Source organism: Blennius ocellaris, assembly GCF_963422515.1.
Source record: "Blennius ocellaris genome assembly, chromosome: 4".
In the NCBI taxonomy this organism is placed as follows: Eukaryota; Metazoa; Chordata; class Actinopteri; order Blenniiformes; family Blenniidae; genus Blennius; species Blennius ocellaris.
The window spans coordinates 6,100,613-6,117,754 of record NC_137653.1 but is presented as its reverse complement, the minus strand read 5'-3'; the positions used below and the strand labels follow the sequence as shown (position 1 = coordinate 6,117,754).

General features: G+C 41.3%; 1 protein-coding gene across 3 annotated transcripts in view; it reads right to left on the bottom strand.

Annotated features, from left to right (window-relative positions):
* Positions 1 to 17,142, bottom strand: part of eif4g3a (eukaryotic translation initiation factor 4 gamma, 3a) — a 53,468-nt gene that overhangs the window by 35,718 nt on the left and 608 nt on the right. For all 3 annotated transcript variants that reach the window (XM_080495662.1, XM_080495664.1, XM_080495663.1), the window contains exons 2-4: positions 6,088 to 6,160; positions 2,477 to 2,644; positions 18 to 110 (exon numbers count right to left, since the gene is read on the bottom strand). In XM_080495662.1, coding sequence (XP_080351788.1) covers positions 18 to 110; positions 2,477 to 2,644; positions 6,088 to 6,160 — 334 coding nt within the window. The remainder of the gene's footprint in view (positions 1 to 17; positions 111 to 2,476; positions 2,645 to 6,087; positions 6,161 to 17,142) is intronic.

The window sequence follows — 17,142 nt, the reverse complement described above, 5'->3', positions numbered from 1 at the left end:
GCTGGAGGAGCACTCACCGGGCGACTCTGTGGCTGTGCATTCATTGGCTGTGTCTGGGGAGAATACACTAAAGGAGCGGAGCCAGCATTTTGCCCAGGGTTGTATGGGGACTGTTAAAAGAAGACGCATGAAAAGAGAGGGGGAAAAAAACAACAACAAAAGTATCTGTTATGTACTGATCAAAATATAAACAACCATCAGTCATTTCATTTAGACATTGTGTATTAAAAAAAATAAAATAAAAAATACAATACATAATTTATAACAGGACTTAGTTGCTTTGGATGTTTCTGGGAGAAAGTGTTTTCAACTGGGGTTTATGTACTGCTTAAAGATAATTGATGCCCTCAAGGACGCTAAATCCTGTGTTCCTTTATTCTTCATCCTGTGTGCAGTGCAGCTCGGCAGAGGTGGGTTTAAGCAGATCTGCTTACTCTTCTTCAAGCTGCCGCTGAGACGTTTGCGATAATTTAAGTTTGTGCTGGCTGACGAGACTATTTATAGAAGGCTGGTAAGAGACTAGAGCTGCTTTAAGGTGAGGCAGTGGGCCATTAGGCTATGACCGTGGAGAGGAACAACTAGATTCTTGGCAAGCATAGTCACATACTTTCAGAGAGGCGCTGAGTCACGGAGTCATCATGAACAAGAGCAGCATTACCACAACACCAACACTACCTGGTACCGCTTATGTCTTTGTTATTAGGGGATTGGCCTTATATAGTCACCTGTGTATGTTGACATATTTTCCTGAACAATAGGGGCAAACCGATGGAGTACAGAGAGGTGAAAGAGAGGACATTTGATCATAACACTTATCCCTGACTTAATTTTGTTCTTCAGCTCCTATGAATTTTATCATTGCCCTTACCCACCTACATCTTATAGAAAAAGAAAGAAGGTGATGAAAGATTTTCTAACTGTAAATACATTAAACCCCTCTCAAATCAGATCTATTTTTTGGCTTACATTCAATCTGACCACAATGCTTCTGCCAATAGATCTGCACGATGAAGGACTTTATATGCATATCTGAAGTCTAAATAATTATTCTGCACAATAGCCGTTTCCCAGAGGTTTGACCAGGAGAGCTTGAGTCTTGAAATGGAAGACGGCCCTTTCAAAGGTTTACAATGCAGATCATTTTTCAGATAAAATACATGTGAAGTGACTGGTGTGTAAGCAGTACGTCTGCAAATGTGGTTTATGAAAAATAACTACTTTAATTCCACAGTCAAAATAAATCACTAAACGAACACTGTTCAAAGACAGAATACAACCAAAAATCAACATGTTCGTGATTTAATATTATCAACTCCACCATTAAAAAAAAATAAAAATAAAAATAAATAATAATAATACAAATATTCAATTAACCTGAATGTTTCTATTTTGAGAATGTCGTTAACAGCATTGTAGAAGTGGACTGCACTATGTTGGGATTGTTCCCTTGCCTTTTTATTAATCAAGTATCAAGTATTTTGACTACTTCTTTAATCCTGAAATGAGTATAGAAATAGATTTTTTATAATGCAGTTCAGTTCAAGTATCTACTTTTGTAGATACTGACTTTATGGCTGGGCTGCTGCACAATAGATTGTATAAAGTGTAACCAAATAACTGGGTGAAGAGTGGATCCTGACATATCCACTTACACATAAATATAGCTAAAAATATAGTGATCATTAACCTGACATCACTGTGTTGTAGACACACTATACTACCATGACTGATTTGAAGTAAACGTGACCATTTGATGATAAAGGACATTTGCAGGCTCAAAAAATGTTCTCCTACTGTTTCTGCACATTTTCTGTTTCTGGTGCTCTACTTTTCGGTATTAGCCTTTAAATATATAGGTCACTCACAAGTGAAAGTCTGTGTGTACAATTAGTTCAAACAGACTTTCACCCTAACCAGGCTGCACTGTTTATCTTTGTGTTGCTACATGCACTCTGGGCTTTTCTCTTCGCAGGCTCTTATCAGGAATGTCAGCTCTGTACACAGAAAACATTAAAGCCCTGTTTTACCATATGCAATCATTATTGTGGTTCAGTGTGTTTGAATCCTTCAAGTCACCAGAGTTCCCTTAAAACAATACAGTCATGCACACATTACTTACTGGTGGATTTCAAATGTAATCAACAGAAATAAAAATGACAATAATAGTAAAATGGGGTGAAAAATGAATGACAACCAATAACAGGTAGAGGGGAAATGGGAAGGAATTAATAGATTTTAGCACAATTATTGTTAATGTTTTAAACATCGGTTATGCAGATGAATTATTATGAAGTTTTTGTGATTTGAAAGCTTGCTTTAAATGACAAAAAGAAGATTATGGGTGTAAACAAAAGTAGTTTTTAAATCCAATTAGAATTTTATATTAGGAAAAGAAAGAGAGCAGATATAAAGCAAATGTAAAAGACTGACAGTCAGTATGCAGAGAGGATGATGACGGCCACAGTGATAAACTCACCCCTCCGCCTGCCTCCCAGCCCTTAGGGTAGCGATACGGGGAAGCTGTGGGTACTGATACCTGAGAGAGCGCCGGGGAGTGAGCATGACCAGGCGGGGTGCCGGCCAAGTTGGGATGTCCCTTTGTGATGTCATGAGCAGTGTAAGGAGGGCCAGCGTGCCTGGGTACCTGTGTGACATGAAGCAATTATATTAGATGTGCAAAATGAGATAATATGTCAGACTGGTGTAGCGGAAGGAACAGCAGGGGTGGGATTCCAGTAGCCATTAGTTCCCCCGCCGAGTAATGTAAATTCAGCACTCAAGCAGCGGGATTAGCCCCACTGTGTACATACGTGTTATATAGAAGCATGCTGCGGTTGGCTAAAAACTCAGCTCAGGCCTGTTCTGCAGCGGGCAACACGATGCTGTGTAAGGAAGTCCGGGCCCTCATATGGCAAAAGTGGATTGAGTAATCACATTACAATGCCCCTTATCTGCTCGAGATAGAGAGCACCTGGTAAAGTAAGACACAACAGAGTCGTGCTAAACAAATCTCAGCGATATTAGCCAACAGAGGGTTCAGGGAGTGGCCATCAGACACAAACAGTATCCAGTAAGGATGCCGTGTGATTCAGTCCCCAGTCTGCGGTGTGGCAGAGTGGGCCTTGGCTGCTGCAGCTAGCGGGCTGGCACCACTGCAGGTGCCGCTTGTTGCTGCAGCATGCCTGCCACACCAGGGAATCAGACAGGATACTGCAGGAGGAAAGCAGAAAGCAGACACTGAAGCAGAACAGAAAGCCGGGTAACCCACCTCTTCTCCTCTTTCTCCTCCAGAGTCTGTTTTCTCTCTCACAAAGCCTGGCATCAATGAAGGGATTTAAGAGCTCGTGAACGTAGCGACTGACGGCAAGATTAAAAAAATCGCCATCATCAAATAGATGTATTTATTCTACCAAGTGATGCGGCCTGCGTTCAGTGCGGCTTCTGTACCATCACTCCCTTATGCATCTCTGCACCTTCTCTGTGTGGCCCACTTCCCTCAGATGACCTGGGATAAAGCAACTAATCTAGCTGCTGTTGCCAGGGGAGGAGCCTGCTCTGCTTCAGGCGAGTGACTGATTCTGAGGACGTGCAGCAATGATGCGATGGGGGAGGGGAGGCAAGAGGCTATAAGGGGGCTTTACATGAGAGAAAGGGGAATGAGGAGTAAAGCCTACATCCACCTTGCGGGTCAACCCTATAGACACTACCGAGTATTGAATATTTCCACCCGTGTCATCATTATTACAAGCTAATGCTGAATACCAAACTTTCAGTGCTCAAAATCTTGTAAACCCTCCAATGCTTCCACGTATGTTATGTCGCAGTGAATAAACAAGCACACAGCGGAATAGCCTGCCTCCAAGCACACAGTGGCACTCCTTGTGCAATGTGGAGCTACCTACAATGTCCCCAACATTATCAAACGTTGAAACATCTTCTTTGGGGAATCCAGGGGTGAGACAATAGAAAAACCCACCGGGAAGCAAGAAAAACTGAGGATTCAATATTTTCCCACAAATGACCACAGCAAGCGTTAAGAGTCAAACATCTTGGTGAACTGCATTTGTCAGTTTCTCTGGATGCGAGAAAAATCAATAAGGTGAAAATGTAATCAATTCCTTTCATCCCATTGTCTTAAAACGATTAATTCGCAGGATGTGCATCAACAAATGTAGGGGTCTTTGAATTTAATGGTGGGATTACCACTCATCAGCGTTTAACAGCATCTAAGTCGACAAAGCCCTTAACAAATCTAATCAAAGTCATCAGGTCATGACACACATCTCTTATGAGGCGGAGGATCCGCAGCAGGGAAGCATAATGCAAGGGTTTCTTCAAACACTGCTCAGCATCCAAACTCAAATACTAAGAGAAAAAGAGAATCTTGTCGGATGCCTTTGGGGGGGGGGGGATACAGTCTGTCAGGGAAGATGTAACAATAATGTTACGGAGAACTTTATTTGTCTACCTGATTCCCCCAACTCATGCTGATGCTTCACACAGGTTCAAATGAAAACACTGATGAATATGGGACAAGTATTATGCCAGAAATCTTATACAGGAAATGTTAATGCGGTTGTGCCAGAGTCAGTGAATGCCTGGGTCCCCTGAGGTGACATATTTCCACGGCGGGCCGAGCGCGGTCACATCACAGCATTGAGTCTGAACCAGCGTGGCTCCCTCTGTTTGGAATTAACAACACGAGTGTATGTATACAGAGCTAGGAAACAGGAAACACAAAGCTTTTATGTTGTTCAGTGTAAAGAAATCCTTGTGTCGTCTCTGTGCTAAAAGCAAACGCTGACTTGTCCTGCATTGAACCTCTACCAGGCTCTGTAATGGCTGTTTGTTTTTTCCATGCTGTTATTTGAATGATCGTACCACGAATATTTTCGTTGATACCGTTGAGGAAAGAATCTTCATCAAAACATGATTATAATGATGGTTAAAAAAAAAAAAAGTATTGTGTGACAAGAGCGTATATTTTCCTATCAGCTAAGGTGGAATAAATATGAAACTCTGCTGGTTTGTTGACAGCAACGATTCAATTTCTGTGTCCACAATGATGGCTTAACTAAATAAGCGCCTCTCTTAAACGAGGTGGTAACAGAACACAAAACAAAAGAGTGTATCCTTTTCAATGAGCAAAATAAATATATACAATCATAACCTGATTGTATCTTAACAAATTTGCAATTTTTTTATTTAAAGTAATTAACCTTTACTGCTTTAATTTGAACTCGTTAAAAGGTCTGCAACTGGAACATCATTCTCAATGGACTCCTGCAATAATTGATCTTCTCACTAATGCTTTTACTGTCCAACAATATTAGAAGGCACTATTGACCAAAACTGCTACATTGTGAAAATCTGTGCCTTTTAATCTTAATCTGATTGTCTTGTTAAATAACGGTTGCAAATGGACCAGATATTTTCAGGCTGAAACCGTCAAAAAGGTGTACTTGCTGGAAGAAAAATATGCTGAGGCCACAGCACAAACAACACACTTACCCATGTGTGCAGCAACTATTTCATCATGATAGTAATGATATTTTGAGTTCAGAGGAAAGGTGAGGAAATGTGACTTGTCTGATAAAGTGTTCACTTGGAGGAAAAAAGAAAGAAAAAAAAAGGTTATTATTAAGAGAGAAACACTGCATTGCAGTTTTGGCCAATAATTGTGTTAATAAAAATGTTGACCTAACTTGGTGAGTTTAGATTTTTTAACAACGGTACTAGTCAATGTCATTTTGGCTTTTCGAGGAAACTCTGCATCCACATTTAAGAAATCCTGAAAAGGCAAAAGCAGCAGTAACTCTGTATTCAACATGTTCATTATATATTGCAATGCTTTTGCAACCTGAAAACGCCATAGAATCACATCACTTTTAGTACATGCTATGCACCTGAGTCTATGATTTAGGTGTAAAATCAAACTTGCAACAACTTGAAGCAGATACATTTGAATGAGTCCGGCCATTACTTTACTCCAAACATAAACTTTAAAACCACGTAAACACTGTGGCACAAAGTGTACGCAGATGTGACGTGCATGTGTGTGAAAACATTCTGCATGCAGTGACTCACGCTGTAGACTGCAGCGACTCCAGGCTGTGTAGAAAAGATTCGGTCGTCCAGTGAGGGCTGAACCCTGGGGATTCTGGAAGGGGTGCATTAAGGAAAAATCTGCAAAGGCAATTAGAAGGTAAACGGGTTACGCTGCTAGATAAGAGTTGGACAGCTCAACAGGTGAGATTCCTGTCATGCTTTACGTCTTTGCAAATCGAACTATTGTTGATTAAACCACACAAGGAGAGTTTGAAAGTTTCCTGCTTAGCAAACACTGACCCGGATCTGCTGAAATGACTTCATGCTGCTGTTTAATACAACACTTTCAGCTCATTCACATCCACCAGGCTTTCCTCAAACCCCAATAGCCTGCGTAGTTTGATTTCAAGGATCCCCCCCAACCACACCACCCCGCCCAAAATGCCCCATCTCTGAAAGTACACTATGTACCTTCACCATTTTGTAAGAGTTAAAGGGAAAAGCTGAAATGGATTTCTGGACTACTTTAGTCAGGGGACAACCAGAGCACATGATTAGACAACTATTCAGCCGTTACACAAGGTACACACTGCATTTTCGAATAATTCTCCACCTTATTTAAACAAAAGAAGAACAGGTTAAGATCATGCATCAATCTACAGAAGTTGAGGCTTCAACGATTCTTGAAAATACAATCATGGAAGGTGATAACTTTCTCTACAGCTTCTGAAATATTTAGTGGTGACAATGACTTGTGAGACATCAGTCAGATATCGGAACACAAAGGAGGGAATGTGTAATGGCCACATACAAGAGGAAAGCCCTGTGGTTAGTAACCTGCTCAGGCAGAAGACTCACACACTGCTGATCACATGGTTTAAGGGAAACCGAACGTCTGGCTTTCTTCCTTTCACCCAAATCACGCCTCTCTTTGCCCTAAGCCCTCTTCCTTTACTCCGCTCTAGCCTGCAGGGGCTGTCATCTCTTTTGGCGCCATGCCAGCATCAGATAGGGGGGGGGGTGTAAAGAAAGAAAAGAATCATTTAAAAAGAGGGCTGCGATTCAAAATGCAGGCGCACAGCAGGAAACATCATCTGTTTCATTGCCCGGGAATTTGGAAAAACAACAAGCCCACAACCCCTCCACCACTCGCAAACACACACACACACACGCACGCACACACACACACACACACAGAAATTAAGGGTAATTGGAGGTTGAGTCTCTTCACAATGGTATGCGAGTTGAGGTGAAGATGAGCACAAATTCTGTGGGAAACAATTTTAACCTGTTCTTATGTACCCTGTGCGGAAGAAGAAAAAAAAAAAAAACCCTTCCCACATGATTGTAATACCAGAAGGAAATATTGCATCAGTGATTCACATCAATGTAATGATCAGGCTATTGGGCACCACATCAACCGCTTCTCGTGGGCAGGGAATATGACACATTGATAGTATTTTGGCATGAGTGAGAATAAAGATCTGAAACATTTGTAAAACACTGTAAAACAAAAGAGAAAACACTTTGGGACTTCAGCAATATCTCTCTATATAGTGGATTACATTTTCGCTCAAGGGGTCAAAAATCATACAAATCAATAATAGTAACTCGCTGAATCGATTGATTGAAATTATTTCCTGACCTGTGTGGTTGTGTGTGTGTGTGTGTGTGTGTGTGTGTGTGTGTGTGTGTGTGTGTGTCAGACAGAGGAAAAAGGCAGGAGGCGGGTCTATCGATAGTGGGACAACCTGATCTGTCTGCTCTACATGGCCGCTTGCTGGCAGGCGCAGCTGCGGCGACTGTGAACGTGAGGTCGGAGAGCCAAAAGTTGAGATTTGAAACCAAGGTGGACCCTGCCACGGCAACAGGTGCAATTCCACCTGGAAGGTGGGTTGAAATCAAGCCAGCACAGGTTGGTGCAGGAAAAGAAACTCCAAAACCCATCGGTTGAGACGAGGCAGATAAATGTTCCACAAAAACTGGCACACCTGATTTTCTTACAGCAGATGATTTGAATGTCTCAATTTTTTTTAATCCCAGAAGAAAACACCTGCAGCCACTCAAAACAGTGTTTTGTGGCAAACCGGGCTCATTGTAGGAAAAGCAACACTTGTATTACGCCTTCGTTGTGAACACTTTCAACACGTCAACAAAAAGATCTGAATCGCTGAACTGATTTGGTTTGTCTTTCCACGTATTTTAACGACAAAGTTAAGATGACCAAGAGCAACTATTTATGAAAAGTCATCAATTGTTTTGCCAATTAAGACTGATGGCTTCTGTTAAACGTCAAGATTTTAATGGCAAGTTTAATATTTATGGGGTGCTATATTTCAGTGATCATGCTGAGAAAACAAAATGTCCTGAGGTGAAACATCACTTATATCAGGCGGGGCACACGGGTGGCCGGGCAGACCAGATGGATGAAAACACTTTGCAGTCAAGCTCTGCTGCATGCATCAGGCCCAACCATGAAAGTGGCTGACCGCACTAATTAGACATAAGTCATTTGTTTGATCTCCATTAATTTTCTGCTTTGGGAGAGAGGGTGACCACGATGTCAACCAAAAGGCTTACTTTGAAAGAGTTACAGCTTCAGAAAGACTGAAAAATTACCTGCAAGCAGACAGCTGATCCAAATGACATAAAATTGTCACAATTTAATACTTGACGCTGCTGAGATTAAAGAGGAGCAGCCCAAAACCCAAGTCGACCTTAAAGTTGGAAGTCATTTAGACTGAAAGCCCTTGTGAACATTAACAAGATTTTTTTTTTTTTTTGCACTCTGAGAAACAAGCAAATGTCAACATTTGGGTCAACAGTGCATGTGTATTAGAAGACCGGTTTGTTTACATGTAGTAAAATTGGCAAACTTCAAACTATTTGGAGTCAAGCCATTTTGCTGCCTTGGCATTTATTATGTTTGTTGTGTGTGTTGAACTTGCAAGATAACAAAGCGCAGCTACAAACGCCTCTATACTCTATCAGAAAGTTTCCAAAAGGTGGCCGGACTTAAAGAGTTTCCCAGTGGATCACATGCGTTGTTTCACAAAGTAAACTTAGTGACATTAGTTGCGATCTGGTATAGCTTAAGGAGCCAGTTTAGCAGAACAGTATGTGCACAAACGTATTAAGAGAGCACGAGGTCACGTGCGTTTCAGAAGAGCTGACATAAATTCAAACAATGTGTGGCAATCTACTTGGGTTTATGGCCAAGCCTAAAGCAAAATAAACTCCCAGTATAACAGTAACATAAAATTAGAGAGCAACTAAAGGATATTACTCTCGCCCCGAAAGCTCTTAAGCTATTTTTAAATAATGTCACTAATCTAAAAGAAGTGTGTGAATACAGACGGTATCAAATGTGAATTTCTCAAATTGACGAAAGATTTTCCCCAGGGTTCAATTTTTAGGAATAATCTATAGAGGGCTGTTAATGCAAAGGCACATTTTTATGTTGATGACACTGTCATTTGCCTTGTGTCTTGGGCATTATCAAGCACACACAGACAACAGCACTGGTATATTTGAGTCAATGAAGCTTTATCTTTTCATACTCGATCATATGGTTGTGGAACAATTATATCGCTCAATCCAAGAGGAATGTTTGCATTTGATGATACTTGCATTCATGTCTTGTGCGTTCCGTCTCATACTGACAAATACCACATTCTTGTAAAGGTTTTTGAAAGCTTCTACGTAGGCAAAAAAAAAACCACTTTAAGGATGAATTGGTAAATGTTTGTTTAAAAAAAAAAAAGCCCCTACCGACACATCTTTCCTGAGATCAGAAAGTAGTTTCAACCAATCTCCCCTATGTCCCTTGACCCCACAGTGACCTTAATGCCTCATTTAGGCAGGAAAAGCTGCTGCAGCTCCAGCTTCATCATTAGCTTACTGTAAAGCCATTTAAGTGCTGAGTGTGTGAGAGCAAGAGAAAGGGGAAGAGAGGAAGAAATTCGGCCTCACAAACAGCAGAGAGTGTGATCAAGCGGATGATACAGCTCAATAAACTGTAATCTGCCATCAGTGAAAAAAAAATCAAAGATGAATCAAATCTGCAGAGTTAACAATCTAAATTAAATCACAAGAAATATAAAAAAAAAAAAAAAAAAAAAAAAGCAAACGGCAAGAGAATCAGGCTGTTCCGCTTTTGCTGACTGTGCGGGTCTGCAGACAAATATCACATCGATCAACCAATCCCGTCGGCACTGCCTTATGATTACGCACATAAAATTCCTTTGCACATAGCAAAGATCGTCTTGTCACATAACTGAAGCGTGCGCTTCGCGCGGAAAAAGGAACCTTTCACCTCCCAGACATCGTGGAAATCTCGGTGCAGAGGGCTCAAAAGTGGAGGTACAGGAAGTGAGCGGCGACGGCCCAGATGGTGCAGATACAGACCCTCCTTCTCCATGCTGGCTCAGTGGCCACACGTGCACACGCACACACGCACGCATACACAGTGGGATAAAAGCGAAGCTCACAAAGCTCTCACTGCCTGCCTGCTGTTGCTGAGACTGCTCTTTCACTACAGTGGGAACAATAGGAGGTAGGTTGGGGGATTCAACTCTAACAAACCAAATCTTGAGCCACAATGGCTCCGGATGCCGACATCAGAGATCCTATTTGTTTGTAAGTGTTAATTTAAGAGCGCAATTAGTCAAGAAGCACCTCGGCACTGCGAAAACCCAAAATTTTACCAAGTGTATTTGTCTTGTTTTTAATCAAAATGTCTTATCCCAATTGATTTAAGATACATTTACCTAACACGTAAGATTTCAGCAAAACGTCTTGAAATGATCTTGTATTGAGTTGTATTTTTGAAGAAGCCAGGTTTATTTGACATTTCATACAATTCTGAAGCTGAGGTTGATTTGTATAAGATATATTTAGGAAAAACACTTAGTTATTATATACGTTTATTTTAAAACCCGGATGTTCATGCAAAATATTACAATAGTAATACAAAGACAAAGCACGCGATAAACCAATATTCAAGTGACCACTTTCTTTATGTTTCAGTATTACGAGGCACATCATCGTGGAGAAATTATTATGAGGAAACGAGATTAACTCAATATTTTTAAGCTCAAGACAATCACTCATCACCTGTCGGCCGGCAGTTTCTCAATACCGCTTTAACATCTGTTAAAGGTTGAACGTGTTGGTGGCACTGGATTTAACAATGAAAACATTGGACTCTTTTCAGAGCCCATGGAACCTTTACAACTGCACGTCTGCAACTGATAGTTATTCATGGACAAAACCCTACTAAGTATTTATTACGATGTATAGACTCAAGTATATCTGAAATGCCTCCAAGGCACAAAGAAACTATACCACTTACCGCTACTTGGTACCAGCCATCTAGAAAATCTAAGAACAGGGAGCGGCATCTCAATACAGAGCCTTGGGAAAATCTTAATTTTTAAAGAAATAAAAGATGACTTATGTTGGTGAGAAATCATTTTGGTTCGCCAAATATCCTACAAATTATCAATACAAATATTATCTGGGAGATGATGTGTCAAAAGCAGAGGCTCTTGCCAGGATTCAGAAAGCAGCAACACATCCTCATTCACAATGGTTACTGACATATGTTTGAATCAGACATATAAGCCCCACAAAACGTGCTGCAATGAAACACTGAACAGAAACCCAACCGATACATGAAAAAAGAAAAACATTCTCACAGATAACAGGCAACAGACACAAACTACTCATGAAAAAAACCAGGTTATAACTGGTTTTTCTTTTGTATGACTACGTATGCTCCTGGCATGGATAGTTCAGATTAACTATGACTGGGGTGGGTTAAATGCAGAGAAGTAATTTCCCCAAGGGGATCAATGAAGTCTGCCGTCTTTTTTTTCTCTTCTCCTTGACAACAGAGTTTAAGAAAACCTGATCGGCATTAACATGCTGACAGAGATGACTGAACAAGCTGAGAGATTACATATTTTGTAAGCGAAGCCTAGCAGTTAAAATCATCTTTGTTTCGCTGACAAACTTAAGAGATACTTCCTTTCGACAGGTTTTAATTTGATGCTTCAAGGACCTTTTATCTCGTATTCAGGAAAATAATCCTTTTTTATTTTTATCATCCAACATACGAACTAAAGTGAGAAAAATCATGTTTGCGTGCTCTGCACGTCAACATATTTCGGCATTAAGGTTAGATCCCTGCTGTTATTCATTTTGCTATTTCATACCTGTGGCCAGGGGAGGAACTCAGCACTTGTCAATATTTTGCAAGATATACAAACAAAATAGCAGCATATCACATGTTGAACAGATATCGGCTGATCACAACAATCAGAACTGCAAAGCTTAAGCTAATTGAAGAAACTACACACGGGAACGAGTTCATTATTGCAATTGAGCATATACTGCATCATGTGATTGGATTAAACATATTTAGCTTCTGCAAATGTGTGTTTTTATACTAGGTGGAAAACACTACTTACTGATAAACTTACATATATTTTTGATTTTGAATGGTTTGCAAAAGTAGTTTGAACTATAGCTTTTTAACACTTTTCTTAGACATATTTTATTATTCTGACCTAAAACCTATTAAAACAAACAAAACAACAAAAAAAAACACTTGGAAAAAAGGGAACCTCAAGGTGCAGAACTCTGGCTTTCAAGGCTTCAAGGGTCCCTTCCTCTAAAGATCCATTGCAAACTGTGACTTGCATAAAGAGTTGTTTATATGGTTTTCAGAACAATCACAAGGAAAATATCTTCTTATCTGCTAACTGATGACGCAAATGTCAGGTGGCAGTGGGCATGCAATACTGCCGTGGCACGCCGATAAGACAAAGCATATTTTCTTGATCTGATACACTACTGGCATATTACGAACAAAAGTTGCATCATTATTTGCTGAAAAGTGGTCGTGAATATTCTCAACTTCATCGCTGACCTTCCAGAATCACTGTGTGGGTGGGATGGCTCCCTGAATGCACCCAACTGTAAATACTAACACTACCACAAAGATTGAGCACTGTTACCACAAAACTCTGATGCAAGCTACATATGAAAGACTTTCCTAAGAGTAAATACAGAAAAAAAATACAAAAATGTGCACAACGATATGTAAATGTCACTTTATACCTAAAACATGAGGAGATGACTGGCACAGAGCAGGGTATCTTCTCCAACCAGGCTACTCCCTCTCTGGAAAGAACAGTCCTGCATGCTGGCTCATAACAACTCAGCAGTTTATTTATAACATCCCACAGTGAGTATGCTCATGAGAATATCTTCTCATGCAGGCAACACACACCTGTCCTGAAATACAGGACTACTGTGCTGTGTGACCAACCAGCTGGGTACATACATTACGTAGCTCTACTGCATAACTGACACGAGAGTGCCACTGCATGCCGAGCCAACTGGTACCATGAAACATTAGCGCTCGGTACTGGGCTATGCCGCCATTCTTTGTGTAAAAACACAAACAAAGAGCCCAGGAAAAGAAAAATGTCAAAAAAAAGAGGGGAAAAAAAACTGGCAAGGTTTTCAGACAGAGAAATAAACAGGTCTATTTAAAGTGAGATGGAAGCACAATACCATGAACATGAAATGAGAGAGGGGTTCAAGGGGTGCAGAGAGAGGGGAGAAGGGGGGCATGGGGGGGGGTTTGAGGAGAAGCCCTCAGTTTTCTCAGCTGAGCCTGAAGCGGGGTGAGGTGAGCTGAGGGGGGATGGAAGGAAACGAGGGAGGGCTGAGGGAGGCTGGGTGACCTGGGCCTTTGTTGGCAGATGGTGGGAAGCGCCACCTTGGCCTCTCACTCTGAATGCTAAGCAGCAGTGCTATTGTCTGGAAAGTGCAGCAGCCGACGCATGCGCCGGGCGTCTCTCTAGCAACCAGGAACAGAAACAGACTCCCTCCATCCACTGCACGCACATGCACATACACACACACGCACACACCATCAGGTCTGTCGCTCACCCCCAGTGAAATTCTCAACTCCACAGACACACACACACACACCAAAATCCTGCAAGTGGGGATTCCTATATAGCTGGAGCAATGTCCGGACAGAGCAGCACACTCCCACACTTCTGACCTAAGAGGCCGAGGGAGAGTGAGAAGTCAGACAAGTGGCAGCACTCCTGTGTTCATATAGACAGGAAAATCAAATGCTGCAAAGACCTAGCGGCATGGTAACAAAAAAATAAAAGAGTCCAAGCACTGCCACTGGGGTGTAGCAATTAAATCGAGATACTGGGCTGAATTTGTTTCATTTATTATAATTTCACTATGTTGATGACGGTACTTCTTTTTTTTTGTTAACTCTTTGCCAACATATGCAGGAATAAACCAAAAGAAAAATCTCCAGTCATTGATATTCAACACAATCTGACAGCCCCACAAAATGCGGAAACTACCAACATCTAGTTCAAGCAAGACTGTAAACCGCTGTCTAAACAGACTCAATAACGTTGAGTCCTTTACAGTAATGAACTGAATGTATTTTGGTTGTAAACTGGTGAGGACAAACCAGACACTTGATAAATTAAAATCTTCTTCTTCATTATTTATTTATTTATAAATATTTTATGCCATTTTAAAAACCAAGCAATAATGAGGTACGTGCATTGTATGACAGTTGCAAGAATTAAGCATATTGTATTATCAAAAGGATCCATTTATTACACCTACGCCTGATGCACTGCGATTTTATGCTTTTTATATATCCAACTCCTTAATATACAGGCAAAACTTCAGGTTGATCTTAATGTAAATATATACTGCAATAAGCCTTTAGATGTGTGCTGCAGTTTGCATCTGTGAGTGGTAGTTGTACTGACAGGAACCACAAATCATCAAGAGAGGTCAGAAAGTCAAATTTTTAATATAGGATATTTTCGATGGAGGGAAAACAATACTGCTTAAGTGACTAAAAAGCATAGTAATGCTAAAGTGGTGTGAGAATTTTTCCGCCACTTTTCTTTTCCATAAGTATACCTCTGTCTTACACAATGAGTGCTCTAAGTGAATGTAGAGGGTGCTGTTCTGTACTCAGACAGCCGGCACTTTGCTGCCATACATCTGAAACTAGGTTAAGCAAATTTTACAGTCATTTCAACAGCCTTGAGAGTCAAAAGAGGACATGGCAGCTCGGATAAAGAGACCATTCTCTTCTGAGTAACGTTAGGTTTACTCGTGTAATTCACAGACGTCTCCAGAAACATCCCGTCGCAGCACGAGCAGGAGAGATCCTCATGCTGTCACCTGCTATAACCAGCTACTTACTGCCCCTTACAGATGTCACAAACACAGGGTGGCTGTGATCGTGGGTGGCAGGAAATCAGGTTGAGACATCACACTTCAAAGCTCAGCCACAACTGAGGCTGTCAGATCACAAAAACACACATCTCTCTGCCACTGGCAGGCAGGAGACATCAACTTAATCCTCTCCCTCACACTACTGACACCATGCTGTAAATAAAGCAGGAGGTGACATAACCATAGTGACTTCGCTCCACCAAAAAGTAGGGTAAAGTGATACTGGGTCAACACTGAATAAACTCAAAGGTGAAGGTATAATTGGAAAGGCAATGATAACGCCAGTACATCAAATAATGTTTGAAATGTCAGCAGAGATTTCTGGGCAAAAAAAACAGCCGAAACCAACAATTTTTAAATACAGAAACGTGTCAACACAGTTGTCCAGATCTGTTTGTTTTTTGTTTTTTGTTACTTTTCAAGACCTATGAAAATATAATATTAATGGTATTTCTGAGCCATCTCAAAAGCACCATGTACATTTTTACCACAGGTTAACCACACTACTGTAACTTCCTCCGAACACACGGTATGCATTTCCACCATTTGATACCTCAAACCTAAACTTTAGCTGTATTTTATAAAACAGTGTTGACTTATTCTATTCCTGGTCCTGGAGGCTGCACATGATTGAATTAGTCTCCCTCATCCAACACAACTGGGTAGGGATACTTGTACTACATCTCAGGATGCATCTTATGCAACTAGATCATTAAAAAAAAAAAAAACTTTTATTGGTCTACATCAGCATTGGCCAATCCTGGAGTGCAAGAGCCAATGCCCAACAACATTATGGGTATCTACCTGCTCTGGTATACCTGGTTGTAATGAGTTGCTCCTGAACAAGCTTTCTGCAAAGCCTGCAACACATTGATCAAAATCATAGCAGTAGCCCTCCATGAAAACAGTAATTTGTACAAATTTCTGTGAATTGTAAACACAAATGAGTAATGCCTGATATTGTAATAAATTGTAGCTTATAATTAACACGTCGATAGAAAAAAAAACCCGAATTCATTCATTTCCTTTTGATTGTGGGAGCTCAAAGTGCAGAGCAGCACCCCTTCTGCAGCTGGTGTATTCTGAAATGGGGAACGAGGGTGTAATTCCCACTAGCCCGGGCCTTGTACCGGCTATCATTAGCCCCGTTCCACCGCGAAGCCACAGGTCACCACCACGGTGAAATGGACGGAGCCCCGCAAGCCCTGCGACGTGGTTTCATCCCGTGTGACCACGGTTCTTTTTTAGCCCGCTGGCTCGCTGTGCGAAGAAGCCGGCCAGTCAACAACCAGGACTGAACAATGCTGGTGACCGGCGAGGAAAGCCTGATAGCCTCCCGGTGATGGTGGGGTGGGTGCGGGGTGGGTGCGGGGTGGGTGGGCGGGTGGAGGGGGGGTTCCTTCGCTTAATAAAAATGAACCTATTCTATCCTAAATATGTCGTGCCATTGGCATAGCCGCGTCTGCTCACACATGTAAACATAAGCAGGGATATGGCGTCGGCTGCCAAATATCAAACTTGACATTTCCGTTAGCTTTTATGACAACCGGCGCCGAGGAGCTAACGTTAGCACACTTAGCTAGCTAATTGTCCCCTCCCCTCCCAGCTCTCCCTCCAAACGAAACCATCATCCCCGCATCCAGCCTCTATTATCTCCCACACAATAAAACAAAAAACAAAACACGGTGTGCATTGCTGTCATGAGTCCAAGTTAAATGCATTAAAAACAAAAACAATAATAACAGTATAAACAAAGCAATGTGTGCGTTACCCACGTTAAAAGGATAC